General features: G+C 37.7%; 1 protein-coding gene across 3 annotated transcripts; it reads right to left on the bottom strand.

The window, feature by feature from the left end:
• Positions 1-1,198: 1,198 nt before the first annotated feature.
• LOC117966371 (ELAV-like protein 1) lies at positions 1,199-23,974 on the bottom strand. 3 transcript variants are annotated; one of them, XM_034912323.2, is made up of 7 exons: positions 23,803-23,974; positions 21,096-21,155; positions 7,297-7,516; positions 5,562-5,665; positions 5,207-5,360; positions 3,240-3,465; positions 1,199-2,698 (listed from the first exon to the last, which is right to left on the bottom strand). In XM_034912323.2, the coding sequence occupies exons 2-7, from the start codon at positions 21,129-21,131 to the stop codon at positions 2,374-2,376; spliced, it is 1,065 nt and encodes a 354-aa protein (XP_034768214.1). In that variant the 5' UTR covers positions 21,132-21,155; positions 23,803-23,974; the 3' UTR covers positions 1,199-2,373. The 3 variants fall into 3 exon arrangements, with proteins under 3 accessions (XP_034768214.1, XP_034768215.1, XP_034768216.1); XM_034912324.2 differs by having other exon boundaries at positions 7,339-7,516; XM_034912325.2 differs by lacking the exon at positions 21,096-21,155.
• Positions 23,975-24,420: the final 446 nt, after the last annotated feature.

The raw sequence follows: 24,420 nt of genomic DNA, 5'->3' as shown, positions 1-24,420 counted from the left end.
AGTTAACAGCACCCTAGAATAAGATGTTAAACTCAGTGATATTTAATCTGGGATTTCCTCTGGGCAAGAGCACTGCATTTCAGTTTGAATAAAAACATAATAAATAAATAAAAAGCCAAAACAAATGAAAGTTCAGCTAATTCCTGAATTTCTATGTGAAGTATGGCCAAAGTGTCATTAACCTCTTGGCTCATGAAGCATTGTGAAATTCCAGGACGTTAACCGTTTGTTTTGTTAAAATAAGCAATCAGAACCAACCAGCTATTCTACCCTCATCTCTGTACCTCAAAGTGTAGACAATCTTACTTTAAAACTGTTGCTGTCCGTCTCAATGCCCTTCTAAATGTATTCACTTTAATATCTTTGACTAAAACCACTCAACTCCACCCATTAGCTGCTTTTTTTTTTTACAAAGCTTGCCTTTAATATTATTATAAAACTACTACAATACTCTAGCCAATATCGAAACTGCCTTTTCTGGAGAACACATACCCTATTAGTTGTAGACACACACTAAGTACAAAATGCTTAATGTAAAAACAATTGGAATTAAGCAAGTATGGGTGAAGAGTGAAATAGAGCATTGGTTGTCAAGATTATGGTTTATACTAAATCTGGCATTTTAAATTTGGGTTTCTGGTTAGTCTATAAAAAGTCATGGGCATAATCTATGCCAATACTGGAAACTGGTTAATTATTTTTAATTACTGTATAAAACATGCAGATGCGCTTTTTAATAAAAAGGTAACTGGTTGGAGGCTTATTGCCTTAGACTTCTTACGTTTGTAGCAATGTTACTTTACTAAAAACAAAAAGCAATAATATTTGGTCCCTCTGAAGACAAGACTCCTAAAACGTAACTCCTAAATAAAAAAATAAAACACTTAAAATAAGCCAGGATGGAAAAAGTCAACTAAAAACGGTACTCTGCTCTTAAAGCATCAGTTTGTTCAAGACGTTAGTGGTGAAAATACATGCTTTGGCTAAGACTATACTTTCTGGAGAGTGGTGATCTTTATATTAACTGGACTGACCTCTACTGACGATGGCAAGACCAACGTTGGTAAAAAGGCTCAGTTTGAAATGTTGGCCTTTTTTAAAAAGTACATACCTACCAAAAGTAAAAAACAAATTAAAAAAAGAAAAGAAAGAAAAGGGTAAATAAATGTAAAACAAAACAAAATGAAACAAAACAAAATTTCAGCAAAACAAAATCAAATTTAATGGTAAATGCAAAAGTAAAACAATAATCAAACAAAACAAAGGAAACACAAAAAAGCAAAAGAAAATTAAACAGAACAACCAAAATGTCTCAAGGCAGTTTTCCAGAAACTTGGGATTAGTTTTAAATCTATTTTAAAACAAAGATTTTGAATGCTACCAAACTAAACTGCATGAAAAAAAGCTTAAGTACAGTTCTCAATAGAGAATGGATTAAACATAAAGCCCTATTTAAAACAAAATAAAATGGAACCAGCTAGAAGGGATACAAGAAAACTTGAATGCTCAAATGTTGGTAGGTGAAATTCTGTCATTAGCGATTTCTCTAGTTTTTAAATTCAAGCAATTCTTTCATCATTGTTTGTGAGATAAAACTTCCTTCATCTTGGTTAAAACTCAGCCCGGCAGTTGTGTTCAGGTTGTCATCAACTCAAGTTCCTTGGAACTCTTTGGTCCTTCCCTAAAAGTAGCTGGTCTAACAAGGTCCCTTTCAAAACGGAACTTTAAAACTATTTATTTTGCCTCTTCCTGGCTGCTCAATACATCTCCTGCGATGAATATGCCACATCTTATTAGGTTGTGTTGAGTATGGTTCCAGCATGCTATGCCTATACAAGACCTCTGATTCATTTATGGGTGGGAAAGTTTACCTTCTTTTCTAGTCCAAACAAACGTAAGCGATTGACAAAAAAACAAACACACAAAAAAGCGAAGGCATCTGCATTCTGTATGCTTAATCTTAACTACATAAAACAAAAGCGGACAGCATCTTAAAAGCATCGTGACCTTAGTGTAAAGAGAATCAGAGACTTATAAAGACAGTGCATGCTGTGATTTTTGTTTTACCATGCATATGGCACATATCTTATAGTGACATTACCAAGTAACTTCTGTACTCTTAGCATTGCAGACATACAAATTAATTTAGAAACTCAGAATTGGTCAATAGATTGTGGGATATCTCAAAAAACATTTGAACACGTTAGTTGCATCCCAGAATATCAATCTTCCTACACTTTCCTATATAGACTAGGACAAAGAAAACACTTGTGAAAATTGGCGCAGAATGGATATTACACTAACAAAAAGAAAATTTGCCTTTTCAACTGTGTCAACTTAATTAATTTGTAGAAAACACACGTGTGCAAGAAATTACTTGTGAGACTTGCTGGTTTTGAATGAGACCTGTAAGATCTTGTCCCCAAGGCGATAGCCATTGAGGCTTGCGATGGCCATAGCAGCCTCTTCGTAGTTTGTCATGGTCACAAAACCGAACCCTTTACATTTATTGGTGTTAAAATCTCGGATCACTTTGACATTGGTGACTGCGCCAAAGGGGCCAAACATCTGCCAGAGGATTCCTTCATCTGCGTCCTGGCCCAGATTGTAGACGAAGATGCACCAGCCAGACGTGGAGTTTCCGGGAACGTTGACTCCAGACAGACCGCTCATGTGATCCACACTCATGGGAGAGAACCTGAAGGGAGAGGCAGCAGCTTAGCCAGGCACACAGTTCTTATTAGGAAGAGTTAATTAGACAACACCGCTAATGGAACTAATGAATCATAGAAAACTGCACACCTAATGATACAATGATACTGCCAGAGAAACTTCTGTTTTCTTTAGTTAGCCTGACCCTGATCTATGGCTTTGCCACACCAATTGTCCCTTACGTTTGCTTGTTTTGTTCCTGCCTGTCACTGGCCTTTCAAGCAACCTCTCAGCCGCACAACAATGGGAACAGCAACAGAGCAATCTGTACAATCAAACGTTAAACCAATTTTGAAATGTACTAGCCGTCTTTAATTTATGAGAAGAAAAGATAACACAAAACAGAAAAGTTAAATTGAGAATTCCTCTTGTCAATTTGATGGCGAGACACATCTATAACTAGTAGGAATATAAATTTGATGTTGGTGTCATTTGTTTCCCTCCAAACTAAATGGGATAAGTGATTTAAAAGCAATTGCAAATGTCGGTTATCGTGTTTGTCATTACCCTTTTGAAATACTACTCACCGAAATCTCTGGGCCTGGTGATGCACTGGCCCTCCAAAGCGTCGGGACTGTGAATGGTAAAGCTGCGAGAGCAATGCTGTGTTCTTGGTCTGGTTGGGGTTCGCAGCGTATTTGACTGTGATGGGCTCTGCGGCACCTGGTGGCTTCTGACCATTCAAGTCTTTGATTGCGTCCTCAGCTTCTGACCTTTTGTCAAAGCGAATAAAGGCAACTCCCCTTGACAAACCTAAAAGAAAAACAAAATTAGGGTTAAGATTTTCTGGTCTGTATGGTTCTTAAAGGAGGGAGCTAGGACACATACCAGGCAGACACACTTAGATCCATTCCATTGTGTGTCACCACACTTTCAAAGTCTATTGATAATAATGGTTTATTTATGCATTTTGTGTTTGTGCAAAACATGTAGCTACGTTCCCGCTAGCTGCACGCCAGTCGCCACAAGTGAAATGGTTTTCCTGTGTGGCTCAATTTTCACCAAGTTCGACACGTTGGCAAAGGCTTTGAAAAATGTACTTGTGTAAGACTGCCAGCACGATTACTTTGAATATGTGCTGGTAGATGAATCAATACACACCGTTTTGTTTCATTTCTCCCAATGAAAGCCATTTAGCTTAATTACATAACATACGCACCAACGTTGCGTTTGGCGGGACAGTGGTTCTAATTAGAAACAGAAATATGACAGTCAGAGTTGCTGTTTGCTATCTCTTTAAAATATGCTGAAATATAGTTAAGAAATAACAGAATGGTTCCAATAAGATTCAGAACAATTAATAAAACAATAAACACATTTTTATTATTTTAAAAAGAGGATTCATCTCACTGATTTATTCAGTTTTAAACGTTGGAATCGGTGCAATATTACTGCAAGTAGTCCCACGTGAAAGAAAGACAGTAAAGTTTTTTTTTTTTTTTTTTCCCCCACAGTCATGGCTGTACAATCATATTTAATATTACAAGCTTGTGTAACTAGAGCTGCGGCTGATCATGGAGACATTTACATTAACAGACACATAGCACTGTACTGGCAGTTTCACTTTACCGGACTTTACTGGAAAGAAAACCACAACACCGTCAAAATAATGTTAACCCTTTGCAGTCCTATGTCGGACCTGGTCCGACATTGCAATTATTCCTATCCGGTCCAATGTCGGACCATGTCCGACATCAAAAAGACGCAAAACAACGGGTTTCTAGTTGTTTTTTCTCCGGAAAAAGCAGAGAACTATTCAATGGCCGAGTGGGAGCGACAGGAGCCGAGACAAGCCAAAAAAAAAAGGGCGTATCTCATGAATAGTCATACTTGCCCCTGGCATCAGATAACGGCGGCCATAAGGAAACAAGCTGGCTGTTATTGCATCAGCGCTCAGAGAATATCACAGACATTTGCAGAGCTTTTGTCAGATGTTATAGTAATAAAATAATGACTTGGATCGCATTATTGAGGCGTTTGATGATAAAACGAGTGATCAGGAGATGATTGATCGGTATGTGCGACTATTATTATTATTATTTATTTCTTAGCATATGTGAAAGCTATAGCGAACGAAAGGGTGGGGCGGGGCTGGAGATGCCTAGTGAGTGCTTTGTTGATATGTAGGGCCTTTTAAACCCATTTGACTGTGGAGAAAAATACTTTTAAACAGCGCGTCTAAAATTAACTGCGCGTGTGAAAATAAATTGGACCTGACGCGCCTGACACGCACTTAAATGGACTGCAAAGGGTTAACTAAGAAACTGCATGGATTAATTGGAAATCAGAGTTATGGTGCACTTTAAATATACTGTTATGTGTAAGTAAAGGACAGGGTCTGGCATTTAAATATCTACGTGTTTTCAAATAAACACTTTGTCTAGCTGTAACAGTATGTTTATAACCAGTTTATACTTAACAATAAAATAAACAAATGTCCACAAAAATCATGTAGTAAAATTGTATTTTAGCCAATTCTTGTTGAAGAGCATACCTGAGGCCTGATCGACAAGGACACGAGAGTTGATTATGCGTCCATATCTCGTGAACATATCTTCCACATCTTTCTGCGTCATTGTCTTCGGCAGCCCGCTAATATAGAGATTTGCATCCTTAATGGTATCGGAGCTTGGCCGAGCATAAGAAACCTACATTTAAAAAAAAAAGGAATAAAATAGTGGGTTTCAAGTTTGTGAATATCGCACTACCTATGGGACTGCCCTGTGTTACTGACTTCAAAAGAAGTACATTCATAAAAATAAAAAAGGTGACCAGTTCCCACTGCTGTAAATTTACACACACACAGATGTGACCAGTGCGCAGTATCAACTTATATTAGATCTACTTACCTTGATAGTTTTAGACTGTAGTCTCAGCCCATTGAGTGTACTGATTGCCCTTTCTGCATCACTAGGGTTTACATAGTTTACAAAACCATACCCTAAACTGTGGCCTACAAAAAGAAAAGAATGCTGGTTACTGGTTCATATTTCTGGAAATGTGCAGTTAGTAAACTTCATAAAGCATGCTTCTATTTAAGCAGACAAAGTAAATGCATACAAGGTTTTGCTCACAACATGGGACTAACTCCACAGCAGTAAACAATGAAGTCACTCCAAGAATAGAACACAACAATACTGTACAGACACAGAAGTTCAGTACCCATTACAATAACCTCATTTATAATTGCATCCTTCAAGGACTTGGATTTACAAAAAAAACCACAACTTTCAAACCCATATCTAATGACTTTCTGATTCTGGATTAGAAACATTTGCAAGTAACTGGTTTAGTGATTTCTCTGAAATTATTTCAGAAGTACATGGCATTCAATCCAATACCCACCTATCTCAATATTTACTAAAACCTGCTTATAATGACCGACTATACATGGCGCTTAGACAAAGTACTGAACATATGGAAATACACACATAGGGGATTTAGAGAGGTCACTATAAACAGGCTTTCAAAATAATGAAATCACCACTGAGTGCTTCATGGTTTTATCACCTCCCCCCCAAAAAAACAAAACACAGCACAATTCAAAAACACTCTTGTGAAGTCACTGCCTGTACTGAAGGAAATGCACAATAGATTAAGTCATGCTTTTGATTGAAAGCGATCAGATCACAAGCAACATTTCTGTATTCACACATCATAATAAATAAACTAGGGAGTTATTTTTTTAACTCGGGAACGTGTGCCAGGAGAACAATTTTTTCTTCTAAACATCAGTGTATCCCGCTCCTGCTCCTTGCTGCAATACTGGTGCGCTGACTGAAATGAGTGGCGTGTTGTGGGAACAGAAAACCAGCATCACTGCAGGAGGGAGCGTGATCTGGATACACTGCAATCTCTACAAAACAAACATTCTCCTGGAGAAAACTCCAGAGTAAATGTGCACAAATGTACTGCCTAGTTTTATTTATGATCTATGATGTGTGATTGAAAATGTAAAAAGTCAGCAACATGTTTAAAAATATAGCATATAAAACATAAGAGCAAAGAAAGCAATGCATTTCTTGTAAAATCTTGATCATAACTCATGCTACTACCCATCCCACTAAATAGTCCACCATCACCAACTCAAGTATCATGGACTTCTTTATTGCCAATTAACATGCATTAAGGCTATAAAGATTTAAATGGTTAAATGAAAATCTAAATCTTAACATCACAGCACTTCAATAGTGTTTAACTGAAAATGTCTGGTACATGGCATTTTCCATGGATTCACTTTTTTCAAAAAGTTTCAAAAAATCATTGTAATTCAACACACCTTGTCAAATCAATGTAACGTTTTAAATATACGATTAACTATCAAGAGGATTATAAATACCAAATCATTGATTCAAAACGTAGATTGATCATTGGAAAGGATAGAGTACAAAACATAGCAATTATACAGGATTTAGCCTCAGATTTACATAATAGCCTCATAATTAAACTCAGAGTACAATTTATCCAAGATACATTGGTTAGTTCCAGTGTTACTACAAGTTCAGATGAAAAAGTACATTCATTACATTCCTCACTACAATGTTTTCATAATAATAAGAAGTCTTAAAAATGTTTTGGACTCACTGTTGTCTCCCTGATAAGGGCCTTGTGTAGAAAGCGCTTTACCTGCCACTTTGTCGCGGATGAGTTTGGCAGACTCCACCTCCCCAATGCTGCTAAAGAGGCTGCGCAGCTCATCCTGGGTCATGTTCTGGGGGAGGTAGTTCACGATCAGGTTTGTTTTGGCATCCTTTGCCTCATCAGCCATGTGGTCTTCGTAACCGTTAGACATGTCATAAACTTCCTGAAAACATATGGAAGAGAGAGGGTACGGTCAGTGATTTAACGTCACTATAACCAGCAGACCACCAGTGTCTATTCTCCCACTCTCTCAATATCGTGTGCTAAAGTATGTCAAACTACTTCCACAATGTAGATGTAAACTGAATTAAGATTGATATTTTGATATCCTAACTGCATTTGCAGTGCTCTAGTTATATGTAACGAGAAAAACAGCCTCAATATTGACTGTTGAAGTCCTGATTTTTATTTATGTATTTTTTTTAATCAAGCTTTTTCATTTGAATGCAAGTTGCGCCTTGCTGTTTCACTACTATGCACAGCAGTTTTAGTTATTGGGGGATCTTCTGATAAGTCCTAATGTTTGTTTTTGATTTTGAAAAATAAAATGTTAATGCATTGACTGTTGTTGATAAATGCACATGTAATAAATCAATTAACCAGCCAGCTGCTTATCCCGCGATTTCCACTTGGAGCGCAATCGATTCCAATTGTGTCACTCCCGTGAGAGTAGCGTTACATGGGGTTACGTGCGCATCTGAAAAGCTTCACGTCGTTTCAACGTGCTGCACTAAATCAAGAGGCATAATATATTCTACTATCGTCTGCAGTTTTGTTTCTTGCTGGCAGCAGTCCCTAAGAAATTCATGGACAGACCGGCCCATCCATAGAAAAGCAGATAAAAATGGATGGCCACATTGGCAGAGTAATAAATGGATGCCTGCTTGTTGATGTTACAAGGGGTTGTAAGGAAACCTTGTCAGGATTGGTACTGGTCAAAACAGATTTATTCTGCTGAGGAAGTACACTTCACAGATAATACAGCGATACACACCCATATCCAAAACTGTGGAAGACAGAAAGTAAGTTTACCACATCAATGATATGGCGTGTGATATGGTAAACCTACCTTTCCAATTACCCTGTATATGACGCGATTGAAAAGTTTTCTGATGTACGTTTGTGATATGACTGCACAATGACTTTTTGCCACACTTAAGAATACTGCAAAGTAAAAAATGTTGTTACTTATACCTATATAATGCTGCCATTGGGAAAAAAATGGTTATGTTGCGATTTATATTGTTATAATATTACAATGGTAAACAAATTTTTTATACAAGTTCTATTGAAATAACATTTCTGTTTTTCACAATGACAATAAGTGTTTTTTTACACAAAACTGTGGGAGTCTGGAACCAGTAATGTTGAAGCCGACACCCTGGGATCCTTCAAGAAGCTGCTTGTTGAGATTCTGGGATAAATAAGCTCCTTACATTCAAATGAATTTCTTGAGATTTATGCAGAAACAAATGTTGGCAGAATTTATATATTACTATATCAAAAACATGAAACACTAAAAACTAATGATGCAATGGTTATTTTCCCCAAACAAACAAAATTCTATACCGAACGAGACCGACAACAGGGTTCGAAATTAACACCTGCCAAACGCGGGTTAAATTTTGTCTGTGGTGGGTAAATTTCACACTTATATGCTACAGTGGCGGGTATGTTTTTGTACACTTAACATCACTCGACTGTCGCTGAAGAGCACGGTGACTGGCGATCATCGCTGTCGTGTCGATCTGCAGTTTATACTTTCTACTGGCAATCGCCCGGCTCAAACTGCAGTCGCGGACAGTTCAAATCAGTGTTTATCCCTGCGCATATGCAGTCAAGAGCGGATTATAAAGATCAGATGTAAAAGGAGAATGCATGGGATCAATTGCTCACAATGTATAACTGGTGAAGTTTTAATTTTAATACAGTGACTGCGGTTATAAACACATTGGATATTACGAAGTGCCCCTGGTCCAACGCGTTAATTAACCCTTTGCGGTCCATTGGTCGGACTGGGTCCGACATTGCAATTATTCCTCACAGGTCCTTTGTCGGACTGGGTCCGACATCATTATAGCAACGCAATAAACGGGTGTTTAGTCGTTTTTTCTCCGGAAAAAGCCGAGAAAACCATTCAATTGCCGAGTGGGAGCGACAGGAGCCGAGACAAGTCGGGAAAAAAAAAAAAAAAAGGCGTATTTCATGAATAGTCATACATGGTATCAGGTATCAGATAATGGGCGTGCATAGTAAACAAGCTGGCTAAGTGCGTCAGCGCACTGAGACTATCATGGACATTTGCAGAGCTTTTTTCAGATGTTATAGTAATAAAATAATGACTTGGATCGCATTATTGAGGAGTTTGGTGATAAAACGAGTGATCTGGAGATGATCGATCGGTATGTACGACTATTATTATTATTATTATTTATTTCTTACATAGCTGAACGCTATAGCAAACGAAAGGGTGGGGCGGGGCTGGAGATGCCTAGTGTGTGCTTTGTTGATATGCAGGGCCATTTAAACCTGTTTGACTGTGAAAAAAAATACTTTTAAACAGCGCGTATAAAATTAACTGCGCGTGTGAAAATTAATTAGACCTGGCGTGCCTGACGCGCGATTAATAAATGGACCGCAAAGGGTTAATATTACTGTGTGTTCAAGTTTTTGTTATTTTTTTCAATATTAGTATAGTACATCGAATATTTTCTGTTATTTTGCATGCTACAAACTCTGAAAAAGGGATTCAAATGATTACTAGTAAACTAATCCAACCATGTTAAAGTAAACTCTTACTTGGTATTTAAGATTAATTTGAACAAAAGTGTGAAATCTTGGAAATGGATGGTAAACACACATTCGGTTAGGCACTGCCTTTACTTCCTTCAAAATGCAGTATGTCATGCACTGAAAATACAAATGTGCGAGTATCTGTAAATTGTTTGGTTGTGTATGCACACAGCATTTACATGTGGCTATGTAGGTCAGCGAATGAGATTTGTATTTTGTAGTTCAGTGAGCATGTCAATTAACAGATCGCATGTTACTGTTAACTCTTGTGATCTTCACACATACAGCGCTTGTTAATTTATTTTTTGAAAACAAAAAAGTGGGCTTGCATCTTCAAAAACTAATGAAATGTCTTGAAACTTTTTTCATACAATGTAGCTAGTGTACCCAAGTAGTCTGTTGAAAATAAACACTCACTTTTCTCTAAAACTAAACTGCTAAATACTTTAGATAGCTGTTGAACATATATTTATTTCCTGCAAATTGTAGACAAAATGAGGGGTTTATCTGTTTCTGGTCTTTTTTCTGATCTTTGTGATGCCCCGTTTCATGGACATGGTGCTGCTTATATGATTTGACCTTAAGGTTTTTTTTTTTTATATAAAATGTTTAAAAGGGACAGCGAGTGCTCGTTAGGCTACTCAGAAACCAATTTAAACGTTGTCTTGTTATTGAAGAAAAATATATACCGTTTAATTTTGAACACTAATAAAATGTCGTCCCAGGGGACTTTGACATGAAAAATAGAAACAAGGACCAGGGGTCACAAATGGAGATTAGATAAAGGGGCATTCAGAACAAAAAAATAGGAGGCACTTTTTTACACAGGGAATTGTGAGGGTCTGGAACCAACTCCTCAGTAATGTTGTTGAAGCTGACACCCTGGGATCCTTCAAGAAGCTGCTTGATGAGATTCTGGGATCAATAAGCTACTAACAACCAAACAAACGAGCAAGATGGGCTGAATGGCCTCCTCTCGTTTGTAAACGTTATGTTCTAAATGTAATACTAGATGCGCAAAACAATTACATCCCAAAAGTAGACAAATCTAAATCTAAAACAAAATGGCCAAAATGGTTTAATAGATCAATTAAAAAAAATATTCAGCGAAAAAAGGCACTTTACAGAGCATTTAAAAGGGACCAAAAACAAAGTACACAGAAAGAGTACTTAGAACTGCAAACACAAGTCAAAAACGAAGTTAGAAAGGCCAAGAGAGAGATAGATAGAAATCTAGTGGTTAGGGCTCTGGACTCCTGACCGGAGGGTCGTGAGTTCAATCCCCGGTGAGGGACACTGCTGTTGTACCCTTGAGCAAGGTACTTTACCTAGATTGCTCCAGTAAAAACCCAACTGTTTAAATGGGTAATTGTATATAAAAATAATGTGATATCTTGTAACAATTGTAAGTCCCCCTGGATAAGGGTGTCTGCTAAGAAATAAATAATAATATTGCTAAGGGGGCTAAAACCAATTCCAAAATGTTTTTCCAATACTATAACAGCAAGAGAACATTCAAAAAGAGGAGGTTAAATGTCTAAGAGACACAAATGGCAAAATCATAGGTGAAGAAAAAAAAAAAAGCAAATATATTAAATGATTACTTTTCACAGGTTTTTACAAAGGAAGACACGGACAACATGCCCCACATGTCGACCTGTTCCTATCCAATTTTAAATAACTTTAGCATAACAGAGGCAGAAGTGTTAAAGGGACTAGGAGCTCTTAAAATAAACAAATCCCCTGGGCCAGATGAGATCCTCCCAATAGTACTCAAAGAAATGAAAGAAGTTATTTACAAACCGCTAACCAAGATCATGCAACAGTCTCTTGACACAAGGGCTGTACCGACAGACTGGAAAACAGCAAACGTAATACCGATCCACAAAAAAGGGAGGCAAAACAGAACCAGGTAACTACAGACCAATAAGCCTGACTTCTATTATATGTAAACTTATGGAACCTATAATAAGATCCAAAATGGAAAATTACCTATATGGTAACAATATCCTGTGAGACAGTCAGCATGGTTTTAGGAAAGGGAGATCGTGTCTAACTAACCTACTTGACTTTTTTGAGGATGCAACATTGAAAATGGATAATTGCAAAGCATACAACATGGTTTATTTAGATTTCCAGAAAGCTTTTGACAAAGTCCCGCATAAAAGATTAATTCTCAAACTGAACGCAGTAGGGATTCAAGGAAATGCATGCACATGGATTAGGGAGTGGTTAACATGTAGAAAACAGAAAGTACCGATTAGAGGAGAAACCTCAAAATGGAGCGAGGTAACCAGTGGTGTACCACAGGGATCAGTATTAGGTCTTCTGTTATTCCTAATCTACATTAATGATTTAGATTATGGTATAGAAGCAAACGTGTTAAATTTGCAGACGACACAAAAATAGGAGGAGTGGCAAACACTGTTGCAGCAGCAAAGGTCATTCAAAATGATCTAGACAGCATTCAGAACTGGGCAGACACATGGCAAATGACATTTAATAGAGAAAAGTGTAAAGTATTGCATGCAGGCAATAAAAATGTGCATTATAAATATCATATGGGAGATACTGAAATTGAAGAAGGGAACTATGAAAAAGACCTAGGAGTTTATGTTGACTCAAAAATGTCTTCATCTGGACAATGTGGGGAAGCTATAAAAAAGGCCAACAAGATGCTCGGATATATTGTGAAGTGTTGAATTTAAATCAAGGGAAGTAATGTTAAAACAATGCATTAGTAAGACCTCACCTAGAATACTGTGTTCAGTTCTGGTCACCTCGTTACAAAAAGGATATTGCTGCTCTAGAAAGAGTGCAAAGAAGACCAACCAGAATTATCCCGGGTTTAAAAGGGATGTCGTATGCAGACAGGCTAAAAGAATTGAATCTATTCAGTCTTGAACAAAGAAGACTACGCGGTGATCTGATTCAAACATTCAAAATCCTAAAAGGTATAGACAATGTCGACCCAGGGGACTTTTTTGACCTGAAAAAAGAAACAAGGACCAGGGGTCACAAATGGAGATTAGATAAAGGGGCATTCAGAACAGAAAATAGGAGGAACTTTTTTTTACACAGAGAATTGTGAGGGTCTGGAACCAACTCCCCAGTAATGTTGTTGAAGCTGACACCCTGGGATCCTTCAAGAAGCTGCTTGATGAGATTCTGGGATCAATAAGCTACTAACAACCAAACGAGCAAGGTGGGCTGAATGGCCTCCTCTCGTTTGTAAACTGTTCTAAAAACATTTTCACATGCTGATTTTGTATATATATGTACATTTTACACCGGATGCGCACAGAGAAATAGGAACACAGTTTATTTCAGTCTGTTTCACTACATGGTGTGAAAGGACCTTCAAATGTTGTACTCTAAAGTAACGGTTAACTTGCCAGCAGTAAAAAGCAAGAATCTTTATATTATTGGTTTGTGTACTTTTTAAAAGCTATTGTGTATGTTGATGTTGCTAAACCTACATTTGGTGAAATGTACTAAAAATCACCGTGACAAAATCGTATCCTTAACGATGAATTTTGGTTTATTTACTGGAATCAATTGTATCTTGAACTGAAATGTTTAAAGCTTGAAAAAAAACCATAGTAAGTTAATGCTTAGCAGATCCCCAGTCAGAAAGTGTGACAATAGAAAATAACTTATAAATAAAGGATTGATTAACAGAACGGGCTAAATCTAGGCAGTACTTACAGGAATGACAAACAATGTTATATATGCACTACACTGAGGTAGAAAGAAGGCATCTGCAAGAAAAAAATAAAAGGTGCAGAGTTCCTGTCAGTGATGTCAGATGGTTCAACCAATAGCACTGTCATAGAGGAGCTAGTAGTTGTTTATTTAGCAGACACCTTTATCCAAGGCGACTTACAGAGACTAGGGTGTGTGAACTATGAATCAGCTGCAGAGTCACTTACAATTACGTCTCACCTGAAAGACGAAGCACAAGGAGGTTAAGTGACTTGCTCAGGGTCACACAATGAAGGGGACCTTCTGGTTACAAGCCCTTTTCTTTAACCACTGGACCACACAGCCTCCTCCATAGTATATGTATGATTCTGCCAGAAAGGGCTGGTGACTGTGCAGTTTGTGGGCATGCAGTCTGTGGAGAGGGCAGATGCCCAACACATCTCAGAAGCTATATCTGCACTCATAAGGCAGATTGTTTCAGACTCTGTTGAGACTGCTCATAAATGTTGCTTGTTTTTGCATTTTCTTTTGTCGTCGCCCACCGGAACAATGTTGGCCAGTAAAATGCCTGTGCAGCCGGTGGATTTTTCCATCCACTAGCCATGGTGGCTAGTGCATGGAAAAGTTCATTTCAAGCCCTGCGACAAGAGACAGCCGAACTGACATGCTGCTACAATGAAATCGCATTGGCAGTCTCAGCACAAAGCTGGCAGCCGCTCATCGCGCACTTCATATTAAACATCCCTTCATTTTAACATTACAGTAACATTAAAAAAAAAAAAAAAGTTACAAGACTTACCCGATTGCCTCCGACTGCTCTCCGTAGGGATAACTGCGGCTTCATGCTTAGTGTGGTGTTCAGAAAGGGGTCAATTTTAAGGGTCATCCATTTGTCCAGGACAGTCAAATTTAGATGGACAAGTACTTCATGATAAATATATTTTAACGTCTTGTATAATGAAAGCTGACGCTTCCTGTAGGTGTGTGCCGGCATCTATGAAGTGGTACAGCAGGTAAAGATCATAGTGATGCTGGAAACCAGCAAAACCCACTTCTGCAATGTTACATACTGTAGCAACATACAGTGCCGTGAAAAAGTATTTGCCCCCGGTCTGATTTTCTGCATATTTGACACTGAATGTTATCAGATCGTCAACCAAAACCTAATATTAGATAAAAGGGACCGAGTGAACAAATAACACAAATTTGATACATATTTCATTTATTTATTGAAGAAAGTTATGCAACACCCAATGCCCCCGTGTGAAAGTAAATCGCCCCCTTAGACGCAATAACTGGTTACGCCACCTTTAGCAGCAATAACTGCAACCAAACGCTTCCTGTAGTTATTGATTAGTCTCTCACAGCACCGTGGAGGAATTTTGGCCCACTCCTCCATGCAGAACTGCTTCAACTCAAGGTGACATTTGTGGGTTTTCAAGCACGAACTGCTTGTTTCAGGTCATGCCACAACATCTCAATGGGGTTTAGGTCTGGACTTTGACTAGGCCATTCCAAAACTTTAAATTTCTTGTTCAACCATTCTGATGTAGACTTGCTTGTGTGTTTCAGATCATTGTCTTGCTGCATGACCCAGCTGCGCTTCAGCTTCAGCTCACAGACGAATGGCCTGACATTCTCCAGGAGAATTCTCTGATAGAGCAGAATTCATGGTTCCTTCAATGATGGCAAGGCGTCCAGGTCCTGATGCAGCAAAGTATCCCCAAACCATGACACTACAACCACCATGCTTGACTGTTGGTATCGGGTTCTTACTGTGGAATGCAGTGTTTGGTTTTCGCCAGACATAACAGGGCCCATGTCGGCCAAAAAGTTCCACTTTTGACTTATCTGTCCATAGAACATTGTTCCAGAACTCTTGAGGATCATCCAGGTGCTTTATGGCAAACTTGAGACGACCATTCATGTTCTTCTTAGTGAGCAATGGTTTTCGCCTTGCTACTCTGCCATGAATCCCATTTTTGCCCAGTGTCTTTCTGATGGTGGAGTCATGAACACTGACCTTAGCCAAGGCAAGAGAGGCCTGCAGATCCCTGGATGTTGTTCTAGGGTCCTTTGTGACTTCCTGGACGATTTTACGCCTTGCTCTTGGAGAGATTTTGGCAGGACGACCACTCCTGGGAAGATTCACTACTGTCCCAAACTTTCTCCATTTGGACAATATTGCTCTGACTGTGGTTCGGTGGAGCCCCAGAGCCTTAGAAATGGCTTTGTAACCCTTTCCAGACCGATAGGCATCAACAACTTTTTTCCAGAGGTCTTCAGGAATTTCTTTTGTTCGTGGCATGATGTGCCTCTAGAACCTGTGTGCTGACAACTTCACTCTGATAGTAAGGGCCAAAGTTAGTCAAGATTTATATTGGGCAGGGCTGGCCCAAATCAGGCCTGGTTGTTAACCAAAGTACTCAAACAGCTGACCCTAATTATCCTTTTAATTGGGTTGAGTTAACTAGGGGAGGCAATAACTTTCACACCTGAATATTGCATGATAACCTTGCACACCAAAAAAAAATTAAAGCAGCACCAAATATTGGTGTTATTTTTTCTCTCAGACTCCCTCTATATACTACTACAATCCACAAAAAAAATCAGACCAAATTCAATGTGAAAAATGTGCAAAAACGCAGAAAATCAGACAGGGGGCAAACACTTTCACGGCACTGTACCTCGAGTCTTACCAAATCAACTTGCAGTTTGTCAGCCGACAAAAATACAGGTTATCACTCAACCTCAAAACGTCATTATGAAACATATCACAATTTTTCATCGGAATATCATCCTGGATCAGAGCTAGCCTCTTTAGAAACACGCCTCAGCAGTCAGCAGATGCTCCTTTCTGTGTTCAGTAAGAAGCTGATGGAACGATTCGAATGAGTTTTGGATGGCATGGAATATTGCCAAACGTCCTTCACATGAATGAATTTTTATAAAATTGGAGTGTTGGCGCCAACTAGAGAATGCATGTTTAACCCTTTGCGGTCCATTTATTACTTGCGCGTCAGGCACGCCAGGTCTAATTAATTTTCACACGTGCAGTTAATTTTAGACGCGCTGTTTAAAAGTATTTTTTTTCACAGTCAAACGGGTTTAAATGGCCCTGCATTTCAACAAAGCACTCACTAGGCATCTCCAGCCCCGCCCCACCCTTTCGTTTGCTATAGTGGTCACCTATGTAAGAAATAAATATTAATAATAATAATAATAATAATAATAATAATAATAATAATAATAATTAGTCGTACATACCGATCGATCATCTCCTGATCACTCGTTTTATCACCAAACTCCTCAATAATGCAATCCAAGTCATTATTTTATTACTATAACATCTCAAAAAAGCTCTGCAAATGTCCGTGTTTTCTGTGCGCTGATTCAGTCAGCCAACTTGTTTACTTCCGACCGCCCCGTTATCTGATACCTGATACCATGTATGACTATTCATGAGATACGCCTTTCTTTTTTTTCCCCCCCCCGACTTGTCTCGGCTCCTGTCGCTACCACTCGGCAACTGAATGGTTTTCTCGGCTTTTTCCGGAGAAAAAACGACTAGACACCCGTTTATTGCGTTGCTATAATGTCGGACCCAGTCCGACAAAGGACTGGTGAGGAATAATTGCAATGTCGGAACCAGTCCGACAATGGACCGCAAAGGGTTAAATGTTATATTGCAGGTCTAAAATGTATATTTACATATATTACATTTTGTCATGAGCAGGTACTGTAATACCTTTCAAAATATAAAGTGGATTTGTCATCCACAAAGCTCTCAAATATTTAATAAAAATACAGCAGTCTTTTTTTTTTTTTTTAAACCAAGCATTCGGGGACCGGAGCAAGTACCTTGCAAATAAATTGGGTTTCATAAAACTTTTGCAGGGCTGCGGCATTGCCGATTATCACCAGAAACCTGCGACTGCCAGACAGCAACCACAAGTAGCAACTTTCATCGCAGATCCTATTTTAGGACGTACCATGGCGCTCCTACTACTAGCTCCCTGTGGAACTGTACACTTTATTAAATAGATTTCTCAGGTTAAACATTCTGATGACAATATGAACTTGTCTCTGTATCTTAACCACCCCCCACATTTTTTTTATATAATATATATATATATATATATATATATATATATATATATATATATATATATATATAGGTACAACCAGTATACAAAAATGCTTTATACAAAATGCTTAAATAACTACAAAACAATTTATTTAAATGATGTGTAAACCAAAGTTCTGCGGGTGATAAACTGTAACTGAGTCAAGGTCAAGTTGTAAAAACAAACATGTTTTATTTATGATTTAAACAATCATATACAAAAAGTACCGCTGTATTCAGTATAATAGCATTATCGGGCAGATTGCTTTGCTTGAAACTGGACAATGCCGTGCAGCAACTGTGGATAATATTTATTATTAATTCCAAACAATGAAATGTGTAAAATACATTAAATAACACACAAATGTGATACAAATAAATAAAATGGACCACTCAAGTGACAAAAATAATGACACGCGCCTCTGTCACTTCTAGATAAAAACTGAAAGAAACCTGCCAGACCCCCAAATCATGGAAACAAAAAACACTTTCCCCAATTCGTCTCAGCTACAGTTCAGCACAGCAATAACAAAGCTGTGTGCAGCAGCCACCGCCATGTTATTACCTGCCCCACAAGTTTAAATAATGACACTAAACACAGCTTGATCATCAGGCATGCCCCCTAATAAAGACCAATAGAAGTGCCAAGGTAGCGAGTGTCTTAACTTTTTCAGCTGTGTAGAAAGAAAAGTAAACACAGATCAGTAAACATTTCTTTAAATACGTTTACTGCACAGCATTGACCTTCTTTCTGCACAGCTGAAGGGCTTTCCTTATGTATGTATATGTCTAGAACTTCAAGGTACAGCCTGTCAAGTCTATGCAACTCAATCTCCATCGACAGGGAGGTATTTTGGTTTTCCTCAATAAACTTTTTCATCTCCCTTTTTCCTTTTAATTTCATTCTGCTCACTAGATCTATCCTTTCAGCTACTATTCTTTGCTCCTTCACAACATTGTTTACTGCATCAGTAATTATCTGCAACTTTTTTCTTCATGATTAAAACTTCAATAATTGTATCATTTCAAAAAAAAAAAAAAAAAAGCTTTCCTTTGCAACACTGCTACTGTGTACTTACCTAATCGGTCGCTGTGCCTTAAAATTGATTACGATTGTGATTTCACTCACCGCAGATCGCAAAAAAGAGTGAGCACAAGCGACGGCTTTATGAAACGCACGCAGCGCTGAACTCTGCGTCCTCGCAACCTCATCGCAAACAGCAGAACTTGTGAAACGGGCCCCAGAGCTCAAGGGAAGAGCGTGTCAAAGACTCCTTACAAAAACGTGTCAATGTGCTGTTTTTGGTGAAATCAGGGCACTTATCGTATTTTGCTTCCTAATAACTGAATATTTTATTTAAAGTGCATAATACATACAGTATAAACAAACTGCAGAAAAAGTGTAATACACTGTAGATCTACAGTACAATAAAAATTGCACAGAAACTGTAGACTCTACAATTAAATGCTAGCACTTAAAATGCTATGCTCACAAACATTTCATGTTTTATTGTGTGTCTTGAGGCTCTCGGCCATATGAAAATGTCAGTATGAGGCTCGTAGGGTCAGGAAGTTTGGCAACCCCTGGTATAATACATTGATAGGAACCTATTTTTTTCTTTTTAAATTACATGTGCATAATAACTATGTCCCGTTCCATTGGATGCACAAATTCAGTTTTCAGTATATATATATATATATATATATATATATATATATATATATATATATATATATATATATATATATATAAATAAATAAACGCTCATAACCAACTTGCATCCCTACTATAAACCCAATGTTGATACTTTAGAATAGCAAGTATGTGGTTTCAACAGATGTTATTTGATTAGTGTGGATAGGGTTCAGAGCGTCACTAAGAATAAATATATTACAGTGAAAATCGAATTTACGGCTTCTCAATGGCAAGCTGTACATGTACATATAAATAGTTTTAGAACAGCTTTGTTCTTATTTTACATACTCAATCAACGCTGCAAACAGATTGAAAATATTGTGCCCTAGCAAGTGTAATGTTGGATGGATGACAGTTGGTTGCTAGTAGCAATCCAAAAACAGGTTTATTTATCTCTCATTTTTTAAATATATATTTCTTTGAATTCGATGGGAGTCAGTTTATTGCACATGAATTACAGTTTAAACAGTAAATAACTCTGCTAAATGTTCCATCACTATGATGAACAACTGTTGTGTTAATTAATGGAAACAGGAAATGAAAATTATTCAGCTGTGTTGGTAGCACCCCAAACTTGACTATTTTAATAGGTTTTACCTTCAACCAGAGATACAACTACAACGCTAGCCCGTTCTAACGCGACCCGTTACAGTGCGGAACCGGTTACAACACAGCAAGGTCATGGCTCCCATTTCCCCCATAATGCAATTTGACTCACAAACGTTGGGTGAACGTTCCAGATACTTTAAGTGATGAATTATGCTTGGATAAATTGTAATAGAAACAAAAAAGAAAACCAACACTGATTTGGTTTTATTGTTTTTACATTATCATATTTAAACGCATTGCTTACGCAGTTTGTTTTTTTCTAAAAGTAAAAACAAACTGTCAGTTAATGTTACAAAACAATACAGCTGTGTAGAAACATCATTGGATTCTGTGTTACAGTTTACAACATTTACTATAAAAAATATCAAATTTAAATAAGAGTGGTGTAAACTTTAAACTCATGAGGTGAAACACAAATAACACTGTCTCCTAATTATGGACCCCGACAACTGCATTATAACAGGGTAGCACTGTACATTCATTATTACCACAGGCACGCAAAAATACTGTAGTAACTTCGACCTTGAGATTGAACAACAAAATCAAAACTATACATGAGAATAAATTAAATTACTTCTGGCAAATGTTTTACTTTTTGTTCCATTCATTATTTAATATTTTGGTATTGTTAGATGACTAAATATCAATTACTCTCAAGTCCCCAACTTCTTAAACACAAACAAATCTACCTTGAGTTGACAAATCTTGCATCTTTCTAGTAAATCAATCTCATCTTGAGACGCGTTTGGACAAACTGGAAGGACAATTTGTCCTGAAAAACAATGATATTAAACATACAAATCTGCTACTCACTTTCAAGTATCTAATGTGGCCCCTTCTGACTGCCATGTAGACACTTCACAGTTCCCGAATCTGAAGGTATTAAAAACAAAATAAGGTAATAAAAATACACGCTGAAAAAAAAAAGGGGGTAGGGAGAGAAGGTAAAAATAATTTGAAAAAAATAAATAAAATAAATAAAATTAAAAAAAAAAAAAAAAAAAAAAAAAAAAAAAAAAAAGGATGCTCTGCTTCTTCGGGAAATACCTGTGGAGAGAACATAAGAAACCATCAGCCTCAAGGACTGTTCCCTTTTCAGCGTGTATTTTTAACACCTCACTTTGGTTCTGCTTGCATTCAAATCTACTATACAGAATGCTCTGCCTGAGTCTATGAACCTTGCTAAGGTGTCAGAAAATCTTTCGCAGTCCCCTCACAGCCAGACTGACTTTACATTTCATCAGCGTATTCAAAGCAGTCTAGGAATGAGGGGAGTAATATTAAATTTCTCTGGTTTGCGACATCAAAATACAGCAGTTTATTGGAAACGCAACACATTACAAATACATATTTTTAACAAACTGCTTTATTGAGTATCAAAGTAATCCTAAATAAAGCAACTATTGTAAGTGCTAGAGACTACAGTGCTCCCTCCATTTCACTGTGACTTTCACATCAAAAACCTGAATGAAAACAGTGAATTAGTAGATTACACTGGACTGTAACCAAACTGAATGAACAGTATTTATGAGTTATTGAAAGGAGGGAGCACTGTTCTACAATTACGTACAAAGTGTCACATAGGAGATTAGTTATATTTACTACAATGTACCTGAAGCCAGTCTACAACCTTCGTGACTAGTTGTAACACATTAAGTGAAAACTCAATAGTGAAAGTTTTCCTTTTTAATTGAGGACCACAAAACTCTAGCTTAGGGATAGCCTCTACAGTTAAGTATCCATGTTAAAATTCTATTGTCTCTTTGACAAAAGTCGGTAGCAGACCCCATGCTGTCTTGTCATTGTTAAGGTTTGAAATACACCTTCCTTTTAATTTGACTACTTAATGACAAGCGCTGGGTCACAAAACGCATCTGATAAGACTCAATAAATACAAAATAAATGTACATATTGAAAAGGGAGGGACACAACTTGAAGTCGCATGTAGATCTGTTAAGGTATAAAGACATAGTTCAGTTACACAAGTCTTAAGCTTTAAAAAAAAAAAAAAAAAAAATAATAATAATAATAATAATAATAATAATAATTAAGGACAGTTTTAATGGAACATGAAAAATTAGAATTAAACACTGTAGGGAAAGTTTTAACCGGCAATTCACTGGAGAACTCATCGTCGTGTAAAGGGTTAACAAGGATACTGATTTAAACAAAAAACACTTCAATATAGAACATGGTCTGAGTAACAAAGACCAGGAAGAATCAATGATTAACACTTGTGTAGATAGCAGAATAGCTTCACAAGCCCACTAAAGCAGTAAATGCATGAGCCTTAAACAAATGTATATTTTTGTAAGGCTGGAAAGTTTAAAAAAGATAGCTTTAAAAAAAAAACCCTTAAGGCCTCTTGCAGCAATGTCCGAAAGCAAAGTACACTACAAGCCATGTTGCCTGACTTTGAGGACAGTTTCTGTAGTAGAGCTGCTACAACAATGCCGTCGTCCCGCTCCACAGTCACCGAAGTGCTCTGTGAAATAGCCAGATAGCTTCCTTTGGCAGTTACAACTTTAGTAATAAGAGTTGTAAACACGATTCTCTAGAAACGCACGCCATTGGACACCGAATGATCGTTAATCGATAGTCCCAGCGAGTTCGGGCAGTAAACATCCACACAAACTTTCCATCACTTCTTCCAAGAGATCACTATTATATTTTCCACGCATAATATCGAGTATATTAAGCACTGCACTGAGGATTCAGGCTCAATTTAATCAATCTAAAAACAAAACAAAAAAAACAACACTTATTCCCGGTAAAAGCCACAATGCTTTAATGCCAGTGACTGCGTTTAAAAAACCCGCCCATCTGGGCCGCCTAACAAAATAAAGCGAAACCCCTCAATATGTTAAGCATTTAAATAACAAAGGTTAGTAAAATTATAGGCATACCCCAAGAAACTCACACCTTCTTATTAAAACTGTGCAAGTATCTTATTAAGTAAATAATGTTTTTATTCTTCAGTCACCCAATGTGACACAGTTGATCACATGCAAATTAGATTTTTAACCAGAAAATATTATACGATGCAAGGGGTTTTGCTTTCTTAACACTGTTCTCGTAATAAATAAATAAATAAAAACACTGCATACTGAAACGCATTCACTAACAAAAACAACAAGATAATCGTCACACGGGGATATTCTCTATTAATAGATATTATGTTGCATAGCACTTGTTAACGATTTTTTATTTTACCCTCCACAATGGAATAAGGTAAAATAAATAAATACATAATTACAACATGTAAACTATACAACAATTACAAATTACAATAGAAAACAGTTTTCGCCCCCAACGGGCCATAAAGCCCCGTTGTATATTTTGCTCCGAGTCGGACCTGTGTTGTTCTCCTTCTCGGCCTGCCCACCCCGCGAACTCGGCGGCCCACTTACCGAGGCCTACTGAGGCCTCTCCTCTCGTTTCCACCGCATGGCGGTCGCCACGTCGCTTTCCTGGAATCTGTCTAAGAAAAGTCCGTTCTGTGGGACCGATTGCTCCATACCTGTATCTCCGTAATTCCGGTGCTCTTTTGGGTCGAATGGTGTAACCCTTTCCCCACACTCGAGTATCGATGTTGTTATTTCTGACCTGCGGCTCTACAGACACAATGAACAGGACCAAGATCCACTGATACTGCCGGCGCGATAGAGGACTGGCAAAAGGCCCGCCTGCGCCGATCGCTTATTAGATAGTTTCGCTGTCAGGTAGGCAGTTTGATACATGTAATTGGTTCTTGTTTTTTCTACCGCCCACATGGAATCATTACACTCCCGCCTCCTCTACAAGACGATTGGACAAGTTATGTGTTTGTCAAAAATTCTAACATCTCATTGCATGGCAGGCAATCAATCACTTTAGAGAGAGTTCTTTTTTTTTCTTGACACGTTCTTTATTTTCAACCATAGCAGTTCCACAGCAACGCGGCCATGCTAGGTGGGTGTGCGTGAGCAAGTGCATATTTAATACTACATTTTTATTTATCGTCGGTAAGAAAAAACGAAAAATGTCGATACAACCATACGAGCGTTTAATACACCGTAGACCCAATAATATCACCAATGAAACAAGAAAATACTGAGTGAGATATCTCTGTAAGAATAATGTAATACTTTCCAGTATT

Source organism: Acipenser ruthenus, chromosome 47 (genome assembly GCF_902713425.1).
Source record: "Acipenser ruthenus chromosome 47, fAciRut3.2 maternal haplotype, whole genome shotgun sequence".
Classification (NCBI taxonomy): Eukaryota; Metazoa; Chordata; class Actinopteri; order Acipenseriformes; family Acipenseridae; genus Acipenser; species Acipenser ruthenus.
The sequence above is the reverse complement of the archived record's forward strand: the minus strand, read 5'-3'. Positions and strand labels throughout refer to the sequence as shown.